General features: G+C 39.6%; 1 protein-coding gene across 1 annotated transcript; it reads left to right on the top strand.

Annotated features, from left to right (window-relative positions):
• The first annotated feature begins 9,837 nt into the window (after positions 1-9,837).
• Positions 9,838-11,241, top strand: LOC110943106. Its single transcript, XM_022184860.1, has 2 exons — positions 9,838-10,975; positions 11,168-11,241. Exons 1-2 carry the CDS (start codon positions 9,838-9,840, stop codon positions 11,239-11,241), a joined length of 1,212 nt encoding a protein of 403 aa, XP_022040552.1.
• The last annotated feature ends 1,061 nt before the right edge of the window (positions 11,242-12,302 follow it).

Here is a 12,302-nt window from a genome sequence, read left to right as displayed (position 1 = left end):
ACACAAGGTTTGGGAAGCCCCCACCTTTAGTACACACTAGTATGGGAAGCCCCCACTAGTTATACTTATGCACTATGTTATGAACTTACTTTCTGTGAACTCGCTCAACTAGTTTGTTGATTATTTGCTGCATGCCTTGCAGGACCTTAGGTACATTATGAAGCTTGCACAAGGAGGAGCAGGTCGTTGTGGGATACGGACCATGAACTTTATCTGAACTTACAACTATTTTGAGATTTCATACTATGCTTCCGCTATTTAAACGATGTTTGGTTTTGATACATCAATCATGTCAAGATGATTTACATTGATTACTTTTATTATTAAATGCTATGTTTGATATGATTGATGGCTTGATCCTGGTCAGTCACGCTCCCAAGCGGTGGTACTCCGCAGGTGGATTTTGGGGGTGTGACAACACGAGTCTCCATACTCGTTTGGTTTACGAACCCGCATACTATCCGATCCTCCGATTTAGGTCCGGTATATTAACGTAGTTACCTATATTAGGTGCCGTTTGATATCCGTGATCTCTAGCGTTATTTGATTGTTACTCAAGGACTTCAAAGCAAACTCAGGTGAGTACATAGACCCCTCTTTTACTGTTTTCCAAACTGTTTTGGGGTGAAACACATGTGCCTACTTGTTACTTTCATGCTTTCCTGTTTTCAAATCATATACTTGCTATGTTCATTAGTACATTTATAGTACACGATTTCATTACATTCTATGCTATGTATGCCCATTGTGTGCGTACTTAGTACATTGTTTTACACTATATTTTATGCTATGTATGCCCATCGTGTGCGTACTTAGTACATTATTTTACATTACATTTTATGCTATGTATGCCCATTGTGTGCATACTTAGTACATTTATTCATCACATGCTCACATTTTGGTATGACATTTGGTTTGTTTAAATTATACAATGTACATTCATTAACACCGATCATGCCACCCATTAGTAGGTAATGGTACCATAGGACTTGACAACTCCCATTCCTGAAATCCCGGGTTTGTTTGGATTGGAAGGAATGACCGAATTCGATAAACAATAACACATATAGACCTTTAATTTGTTTAAAGGTCTATCACCAAAGTTACAAAGGCTTGAATGTATGCATTTTCACAATACCGCATAAATGTTTGTATCAGTATAGCATGCAATTTTTCCACAAAACATAACTTTGACTTAAACTATGTTTAATTCAATACCCTGTTTTTGTGCATTTTTACCTATGGTCTAGTTGATATATTTCACATGCCATACATGATATTTTGAATACACATTATATGACTTACATTAAACATAAACAATTTGACATTGATATACACATTTGGTGGTTTACATTAGACATGAACATTTTGATATAGTTTACACAATAACTGTGACAACCCTCACTAAACCAGGTATCCGTACGATTTAATTAATAATTAATTACTGCTTAATTAGTGTGCTTGCTTGAAATTACTGATGAACTGCTACTTGATTTCTGATACTTGTACATACCTGTATCATACTTTAATTACCGTCACTACATTATTTACATACTGAACTCTAGTGACAAACATGATGCACAAAAGCACAGTAGCACTACAAACGGATAACCTATTGAACATGCTGATAAAGCCAGCATCAGATTCTAAATTTTAGTGTTCCATTATGTATAAATCAATTGTCAAAAGTTGAAATAACCCTAATTCTCTCTCTCCTATTGGCGATTTTCGTTCCTCATGAATCCATAGTTTTTCTTCGTGATCTTGTGTATAACAGTCTGTGATTAGAGGATTGCTTTTTCAATTCTCTATAACGAACTCGTTAGCACTAGGGATCGATCTAGAACTGGGGTTTTCTTCGTTCCTTCTTGTAATCGCCGCTCTAGTTTTGACTCAAGAACCCTGATTTATTAAACTGGTAGTCACTGATTGCGGATAACTGAGTTTATTTTAGCTAGATTGGTGCTCAGGTTTAATCGATTAAGGGATCAGGTTTCATTCTAGGGTTTATAGGATTTAGGGTTTTTGTCTTCGTGTTTGTTGGTGGCGGCAATTGGTTTTTGGTTTACGTGTGCATGCTTATTTGATTTTCTGGTTTCAAGTGAGAGGTGAGTGTCTAGTTATGGATGATCGTTCCAAGTCGGGTGGATTTGCTGATGTCCTTCATGATCGTGGTAAACCGCCTGAATCGCTTAAGGATTCTACGAATGTTCCGAGTAGTGTAGATGGTGCTGAATATTTGAATGAACCGGTGGCCGAGGAATTATCTACACCTGGAACAGCTCCTATTCGTGGAATTGGGTTACGTGTTACTAACATTGAAGGCAACCCTTTGCTTCCTAGACGAGGTATGTTCTCTACGTCCAATGCTTCGGTCTTGGACGGGTTGCTTAGTATTTCTAAACCTGTGGAAAACATGTTTACTGCTGGAGCACCTTCGTCGTCGAATAGCAAGGCTGATACTGCTGATCCGTGCCATGCGACTCCGTCGTTTGCTAATGTGGTCCAAGGGAATAAGGCTGATGTTAAAGTGAATTTTCGTTCCTTAGAGACGAGTGAGAAACAGGATGGATGTGATGTGGTCCTCTCTAGGGAATCGGTCAGAGTAGTGCATGACAAGCTTGCTAACACGCTATACGGGTATTTCTTGGGGGACCGGGTTGCTTTTCCTGTGGTCGAATACTTTGTTAGAAATAATTGGAAGCGATATGGACTGCAGAAGTCAATGATGAATGCCAACGGATTTTTCTTTTTCAAGTTTGCTGATCAAGCAGGTATGCAAAAGGTTCTTACTGAGGGGCCTTGGATTATTCGTTCTCAGCCGTTATTTTTAGAAGTCTGGTCGCCATCGTTAAAGCTTGAGAAGAAAGAAGTGAAAAATGTTCAGGTTTGGGTTAAACTTCATGAGGTTCCTCTAGCGGCGTACACGGAGGATGGTTTAAGTCTAATTGCTACAACGATTGGTGTTCCTAAGGCTTTGGATTCGTTCACCACGTCTATGTGTGTTGATGGTTGGGGTAGAAGCAGCTATGCTCGGGCCCTCGTAGAAATCTCAGCAGAATCTGAATTGAAAGAAGAGTTAATGATCGCGGTTCCTTGTCTTGATGGGGATGGGTTTGTTAAGGAGAAGGTCTACGTTGAATATGAATGGTGTCCTCATAGGTGTGGCCGATGTTGTGTCTTCGGGCATACCCTTGAAAATTGTCCTCTGCAGCCTCCTAAGGTGCCAAAAGATAAAACACAACAACATAAGGGTCCGGGTTATGATAGAAAGATGAAGCAGCCGGTTCAGGTTACTGGTCCGTCAAAGAGGCAACCTATTGTGGACGATGATGGGTATACTACTGTGCAAGGTAAGAAGGCAGCGAAAAAAGTGGGTTTTAATGTCAATAAACCGAAACCAAAATTTGAATATCGTCCAGTTTCTACGAATCGGAAAGATAACGGGAAGTCTAAATCGGAATCATCTAATGTGAAGTCTCGAAATCCATTTGATGTTTTGAATGAAGTGAATACGGAGCAAGGCCAAAGTAGTAAATCGGCTGGAGATGGTATTGACGACTCGGATGAAGACGAGGTGTTGGAAGGTTATTGTGAGATGGACGATTTTCTCATGGAAGGGACGCACAAAGTTCAAGGGGCAAGCACTCCTTCTCCAGTTGTTTCCAATGATTAGTCTTGCTTCTTGGAATATTAGGGGGTTGAACCGCCCTCTGAAACAACAGGAGGTTCGTCAGATTGTTAAAGAAAATTGTTTGTCGTTTTGTGCTATTCTTGAATCCCATGTGAATGTTGATAAGCTGAACAAGGTTTGTTCATCGGTGTTTCGTCGTTGGGATTGGACCTCGAATGGAAATAGTTGTGACAAGGGAACGAGGATCATTGCTGGTTGGGATCCGGCCACTTTTGATGTTATTTTGCTCTCACATTCTGCGCAAGTTATGCACTTCCAACTTGTGTTTAAGCATGACAAGAAAGCACTTTTTTGTTCCATTGTTTATGCAACGAATTATTATGTTACGCGAAGGGAATTATGGCATCAGTTGTCTAAGCATAAGGTGCTTGTGGGTAATAATCCTTGGGTTATCTTGGGCGACTTTAACTCAGCTCTCAATCTTGATGATAAGTCTATGGGAGTATCTAACATATCGGCTGGTATGAGAGAGTTTCAAGATTGTATTTCGGATATAGAAGTGTTCGACATTAATAGCTCAGGTTTGCATTACACATGGAGTCAGAAACCAAAAAAGGGAGCCGGCTTGTTAAAGAAAATTGATAGAGTTTTGGGAAACACTCCGTTTGTTGATCTATTTCCCAATTCGGTGGCTATTTTTCATCCGTATCGTCTTTCTGATCACTGTCCGTGTTTGTTAAAGATTCCAAAGCCGGGTAAAAGTAATATTAGGCCGTTCAAGTTCGCAAACTTTCTGGTGTATAAACCGGGTTTTTTGGAGATTGTCAAAAAGGCGTGGGATACTAATATTGAAGGGGTTCTCCAATTCCAAGTGGTGAAAAAACTCAGATTGTTAAAAAATCCGCTTCGTGCTTTATTGTTCCAACAGGGTAACTTGCATAAGAAAGTGGAGGAGCTTCGAGCGAAGATGGATGCGATTCAGAGGGATATAGATAGTAATCCGTTAAATGTTGTTTTTCGCGATCAAGAGATAAAGATTTCTGCTGAATTTCAAGAGGCTTGTCTAGACGAAGAGCGTTTCCTAAAACAAAAATCTAAAGTGGATTGGCTTCGAGCAGGGGATGCCAATACGGCTTTCTTTCATGCATCTTTGAAGTGCAGAAATCATACGACTCGTATTGATGTTATTACAAACTCTGAAGGGGTTATGTTTGAAGGTGAAAATGTCTCTAAGGCGATTGTCACGCATTATGAAAAATTTCTCGGTAGTGAAGATGCTTTAACCATTCGGCCAACTCAGGAGCTTTTCTCGAAAAGGTTGAATGACGATGTTGCTTTGCATATGATTCGTCCGGTGACGAGTCAAGAGGTTAAGCTAGCTATGTTCTCTATTGGTAACGATAAAGCCCCTGGTCCAGATGGGTTTTCAGCCGCTTTTTTCAAGAGTGCTTGGGATATTATTGGCCTTGATGTTTCGAATGCCATTATTGATTTCTTCATTACGGGTAAGCTTCTTCGGGAGTTGAATAACACTCTTATTGTTCTTATTCCAAAGAAGGCCACCCCTTATTCAGTTTCGGACTATCGGCCCATTGCTTGCTGCAATGTTATTTATAAATGTATTAGCAAGATTGTGGCGGATCGTATTAAAGGCTCTTTGAATCAAATTGTTAGCATTAACCAGTCAGCTTTTATCCCGGGTCGGAAGATATCGGACAACATTTTGCTCACTCAGGAGCTGATGCATAACTATCATAGAAGCTATGGTCCGCCTAGATGTGCTTTTAAAGTTGATATTCAAAAAGCTTATGACACGGTTCATTGGGGTTTTCTCAAGGACGTGCTCGTTGGATTTGGTTTCAACCCGAAGATGGTGGAGTGGATTATGATTTGTGTATCTACCCCTTCTTACTCTCTATGTGTTAATGGGGAAATTCATGGTTATTTCAGGGGTAGACGTGGTTTGCGTCAAGGAGATCCACTGTCTCCGTATCTTTTCACGCTTGTCATGGAAATCCTAACTTGTATCCTTCAGCATGGTTCGAGGTTGGGCTCTTCGTTCAGGTTTCACAACAGGTGTGAAAAGCAGCGTATTATTAACCTCTGTTTTGCAGATGACCTGTTTCTTTTTGCTAGAGGCGATGTTCTTTCGGCTAGCTTCATCATGGAATCGCTCACAAAATTCACGAACATGTCTGGTTTGGTCCCGAGTATTCAAAAGAGCACTGCTTTTTTCTGTAATGTATCCGATCTTGTCAAAGAGGCCATTTTGAATGTTTTGCCGTTCGAGGAGGGATCCTTGCCGGTTAGATATCTAGGGGTCCCTCTAATTTCAACCAGACTCTTAGCTAAAGATTGTAATGTTTTGGTTGAAAGGATGGAGAAACGCATAGCTAATTGGAGAAACAAGCTTCTTTCGTTTGCAGGGAGATTACAGCTTATTATCTCTGTTCTGGCTGCTTTGCATGTGTATTGGTCCTCCGTTTTCATTCTACCTGCTAGCATCGTTAAAGATTTGGAGGCTAAAATGCGGAATTTTTTATGGTCTCAAGAAGCTTCCTTTCACAGAGGGAAAGCTAAAGTTTCTTGGAGCTCTATTTGTGTCCCAAAGTATGAAGGGGGGCTTGGTATTCGTAGAGTGGGGGATGTAAACAAGGCGCTTATGGCGTCTCATGTCTGGAGCATTCTAAATAAGAGGGATTCGTTATGGGTTGCTTGGATTTATTCATATAGATTAAAGCACCATAATTTCTGGACGTGTAGAGAAGGGTCGAATTGTACTTGGTCTTGGAGAAAGCTTCTTCAAATAAGACCGTTATTGAGAAGTCACATTTGGTCGAAGTTGGGGAATGGGAATGATACTTCAGCCTGGTACGACTTATGGAGTCACCTTGGGCCTCTCGCCAACATTATTTCGCCTCGTGTGATCACTAATGCAGGGTTTATGCTTAATGATAAAGTTGCGGATGTCTTTCTAGACACCTCTTGGGCGTGGCCGGAGGAGTGGAGGTCTCGGTTCCCTATGTTAGATCAGCTTGATAATATTCGTTTGGATCCGAATAGTTCTGACAGGTTATGTTGGAAGGAAGGTGATGTTACGCATGATTTTTCGTCCTCTATAGCTTGGCATTCGGTTCGGTCTAGGGAGCAAGAAATAGACTGGGTTAATATAGTGTGGTTTCCTCAATGTATTCCCAGACACGCGTTCTTAATGTGGCTTATCATGCGTCGGAAGCTTCTGACACAGGATATTATTCTCCAGTGGGATATATCTAGGAGGAAAAATATGAACATGATGTGCTGTCTGCTTTGTTACGAAAATGTTGATTCACATGAGCACCTTTTCTTTGAATGTAGTTTTTCAGCTAAAATTTGGCTCATGGTTCGAGAAAAGGCGGGTATGGCTAGAGTGGAGCCGAAGTGGAGCTCGATTATTGGCTGGTTAAAGGCTCGAGGACGATCGAAATCCGCAGATATATATGCTAGTAAACTCTTGGTTGGAGCGGCCGCTTATGTGATTTGGCAAGAGCGAAACGCGAGATTATTTAGAAATCAAACGAGACCTCCGGATACTATATGTGATACAATTCTGAAAACCATCCGATACAAACTTATGGGCGCTAAATTCAGGCAATGCATCAATGTTAATAGATTGCGAGACAAATGGGGGATTGCGGAGGAAACCGTGAACGACGATGGAGGCTAATCGGATCTAACGTGTTTTTTATTTTGATGTTTCTAGTTGTTAGACTAGTTGTTTGTTTGATGTCTTGGTTGGTTTTTTTGGTTTACTTGCATGGGGCATGTCTCATGTAAGAACTAGTGAGGACGTCTCCTCACTACTTGTTTTATTGGTTGTGAATATATAAAATCACCGGGGTAAACCCTTTACCCAAAAAAAAAAAAAAAAAGATAAAGCCAACATCAGGCAGATATTGCCTCTAAGGCCTGTATGAGCCAGAAATATTTCACTACACCAATAGTGAGTGTAGGGATACAAGGGTTGTAGAATTGTGTCTCTAGGAATAAGTTACAATGACTGGATGTGCCTAAAACGTACACTAAGCACAAAACTCAGCACTTTAATTAACAATTCAGCTTCTAGCTAGCTAATAAAGTGCCAAAACATGAGAAAAATGTTACTAGACACTTTCCAAAGTGTCGGGAATAAGTTGTGTCACTAAAAATGGTATTAACGACACTTTAAAGCTTTGTTAAGCGCTTTAACGGATTACTATCCAACCGAACAACCGGACTTTACCCGGAACATGAAAATATTGCCATTAACACTATTTGTCTTTTTCTGAGCCAGTTAGGGTCCCTGAATACCCTAACACCCGCTATAAAGCACAACGCACAACTAACCGGGTTAATACCTAACTTAACCTAACTAACCTAACTATTAACTAACTAATAGTTGAAATCCAACCAAACTACCCCCCCCCATGGCCGATTTCGGTCACTTTGTGACCACCATGGTACAACTTTTGAATATTATATTTCCTCTTGTCCCATATCTAAATGACATTGAATCCAATGGACCATGAACTTAACATTGTCTATAAGATCACACTTGTGCACACATGTTCTTTCACTCAACACTTCACACAAACACTCCATCTCTCTCTCTAGAAGGCTTCGGCCGAACACCCCCTCTACATCCATCACATTTTCGAGCTTCCTTCATCACATTCCAACATCATTCAAGCATTAAGGATCACGTATAAGGAGTCTTGGTGCACTCGGAGCTTAAAGGACCTCACTCTCTTGCTTTTATCCACCCTTTTTGCGTCTAGATTCTTCCCTAGCCTCGAGCTAGTGGTATGTTGCTTAAAACACCTTCTTGAACTATCTTAAAGTGGTTAAAATGATTTGTAACGGTTAAAACTCGTAAACTTACAAGATGATACATTAAAGTTTACTAAAAATGCTTGTAATGATGGATAAAAGCTTATATGTTGTGTAAAACTTGTTGTATTTGTTTTGTGTGGTTATTTGGACCCGATCTATGTTGTGGTAGCTCGGATCATCATTTAACCCGGGTTGGTCATGATCATGGATCATGACATAAGGATGTTTTGGAAGTAACAAGGGTTAAAGGATGAAACTCTACCACACACGAATCATGAACTTGTGTAAAAGTGATTTTACTTACAAAATAGTGTTTAAAACTAGATCTACGGATCTACAAGTGGTATTTTCAAAGGACCGAGTGTCAAAGAAATCATGTTTTCTAAAGACGGATCTTACGTTAACAAGAATGATTTTTAGAACACACAAGTGTGTAAACACATGTGTAGCACAAAGTTTCGACAAAATAACTATTTTTGTAAAAGATGACGAGAAGTTGTAAAGACGGGATTTCTTTAAAAGCAAGGTTTTTACGAGATCGGATTGCTTTATATAAAGATCCGCTAAAAGTAATAGGATTTACTTCATAATTTTAGAAAACTACAAGTTCATGTGATTTATGCGATTTACATATTTATTAACTAGTTTGTTGTGTTGAATATTGTTTTGGTTAAATAAGAAAAATGGTTGATTGATTTATAAAAGAAAATGATACGCTTGAAAGTGTGGCCACCTCCAGTTACAGAGGAAACTCTGGCGAAATTTTTCCAAAAACCTAACACTTAGAATTATTTTCACTATAAGTGTTAGAAATACTTTTCGACATGATTTCAAAATATAAGTTTCGCCACAACTTTATTTACAAATATCGGAGGTGGGATTTTCACAAAGTTAAACGTGATCGATATATATTTAGTAAATATATTTTTCACAACGTTACTTGTCAATTATTTTGTGAAGTGTATAAATATTATTTTTTAGGGTAAAAATAATATTATCAAAAGTTAACGAATCCAAAATAATGCAAACGCTTTCACGATAAACATATAAGTTACACCAGTAATTATTATTACCACTCGATCGTTAAAACGTAACTTACGCATTTTACGGAAATATTTATGAACACGTATTTTTGTTAAAGTATTATTTTGGGAAAATTATGTGAAATAAAAATATAATATTTTTGAGAAAAATATTTATATTTTGGAGTTAGAAATAAAATATATTTTAAGTAAGACTTAATAATATATTTCGTACGCACATGTATTAAATCCCCCATCCTTGGGAAGGAAAATAATTACCAAGTATGCATAGAATATAAACACGAAATGGTTGGAAAATAATTACCAAATATGCACAGAATAATTACCAAGTATGCCCTCAACATTGAAGATTCGTTATGCAGGGGTTCTAAACAGTCTATTGGCATGCGAGAATTTCAGGAGTGTATTCAACAAACTGAATTGATGGATATAAATGCGCATGGACTGCAGTATACTTGGAATCAAAAGCCTAGGAGTGGAGTCGGCTTATTAAAAAAGATAGATCGTATAATGGGTAATGTTACGTTTTTGGATTTGTTTCCCTCTGCTTATGCGTTGTTTCATCCGTTTCGAGTTTCGGATCACATTCCTTGTATCCTTAAAATTCTCGGCTCTAATGGGTCTCGGCCAAAACCATTTAAGTTTCCGAACTTTATTGCCACCAAGCCGGAATTTAAGAGCATTGTTACACTGGAGTGGACGAAGAGTGTGGAGGGGATTGCCATGCTTTCGGTTGTGAAGAAGTTAAGGAACTTAAAACCTAAGTTGAGAAAGCTCTTATTCGATCAGGGAAACTTACATGTGAAAGTTGAAAATTTGAGGAAGGAGTTAGATGAAATTCAGGCCTGGGTTGATCGTAATCCGTGGAGTGCGCATCTGCGTCAAAGGGAATCTCAATGCCTTAAAGATTTTCAAGTGGCTGCCTATGATGAGGAGTGCTTTCTGAAACAGAAATCTAAGGTAGAATGGCTCTGTGCAGGAGATTCGAACACAAAATATTTTCATAACATTGTGAAATCTAGGAATGCTAGAGCTAGGATTTATAGTGTTATGGATACTATGGGGGCGAGACATGAGGGAGAAGATGTTGCTGATGCTATGGTTATGCATTATTCAAATTTTTTGGGCATGGAGGATTCGGTTGAGACAACCAATTTGGAAAACCTGTTTACTAGTGTTCTTAGTGACGAAGATGCGGTGTACATGATTCGTCCGATTACTCGTGAAGAGGTTAAGAATGCCATGTTTAGTATTGGTGAGGATAAGGCCCCCGGGGGGCATGGTTTGAGCAAAAGAGATGCCGGTGGTTTGAAAGAATTGCATCATGAAACACGTGACAAGAATCTCATATGTTCTAGCAAGGAGAGGGGCGACCTAGGCGATTTGGGGTTTCTAGTAACCCTAAACGATTTCAAGCAATTTTCTTCGTCTGAATTGATATTGAATTGTATCTAAGGATTCGGTTCTTTAGATTTCAATCAATTGATATCAGATTAAGCATTGTTCTAGGGTTCGGTTTTCTTTAATTCGATTTTCCTGATTGTTCTTGGCGTGACGGCAGAATCAATACTCAGGTTTCGGGTAGAATCAATAATCAGGCAAATTAAGTTCGTTTTTGTTAAGGTTTGATTGCGGCCAGGGTTTCTTGTCGGCGTTAAGGGTTTTGTGGCTGCAAACGCTTGCTTTGCTAATCAGCTTGATGGCGATCATTAGGGTTTTGTTGCTTTGCAAATTGACGGCAGGGGTGCGGCGGTTTCCTCATTGAATTAGGGTTTCGGCAGTTCTCTTCCTACTTGCAATTAGTGTTGTTTCCAGAAGTTGCTTGGCGTCGGCTGTTTTGTTCTTCAGAATCTGCTCGTATTCAGTTTAGGGTGTCCATGGTTGAAGGTAAAACCGATGATATGTCTACTAAAGATGATCATGCTAACAGTTCTGCTGGAAACCATCAGGCTACTCAAGGGAAGCCGTCTTTGTCATTTGATGAAATTGCTGCACGTTTCATTGAAGTAGATGGGAACACTTTCCGGCCTAAGCGTGGTGTAACGAGTTCAACACAAAGTGAACCCAAGGCTACAAACATCATCGATGAGCTCACCAAGGTAACAGTTCCGGTTCGGTTTGAAAATCGGGATGGTGGAAAGGCTGAAAATTTTTGGGAGTACCCTAGCAGGTTTACGCCAAATTCAGACCTTGTTGGAGCATTTTCTGCGGCTGATAAACAAAAACAAACAGGTTCTGGCTCTCCGGTACAGCTTTCATTTGCGAATATTGTGAAGGATACTAAAGAGAAAGCGAAGGTGAACTTTAGGGTGCTGGAATCGAATGAGGCTGTTGATGGAGCTGATGTTGTCTTTTTTTTTTTGGGTAAAGGGTTACCCCGGTAAATTTTATAAATAACCAATAAGAACAAAGCATGTGCCTGACATAGCACACGCAACTAGTCCTGGCATACCAAGACTAGGCAACAAGAAAACAAGACCAACATCAACGTACAACCAAAGACGACACACAGCCCAAAACACTACCAACAAGACAAACAATTACAACCAAACGAACAACACTAAATCTTGGTCCTTAGCCCGGGTCTTCATCCGATGCCCTACACAGGTTCTGCCACTTTGTAAGCGTCCTTTGATAATCCATATCTCCCTTGTAAACGAAACCCATTAGCCGAAGCCGGACAATGTTTTTAATCTTCTCGGACAATGGAGCTGATGTTGTCATTCCTCTATCTTCAGTTAAACAAGTCTCTGACAGGTATGCGAATACCTTGT

This window comes from Helianthus annuus, chromosome 9, assembly GCF_002127325.2.
Source record: "Helianthus annuus cultivar XRQ/B chromosome 9, HanXRQr2.0-SUNRISE, whole genome shotgun sequence".
Classification (NCBI taxonomy): domain Eukaryota; kingdom Viridiplantae; phylum Streptophyta; class Magnoliopsida; order Asterales; family Asteraceae; genus Helianthus; species Helianthus annuus.
This window is presented reverse-complemented; position numbering and strand designations above follow the sequence as displayed.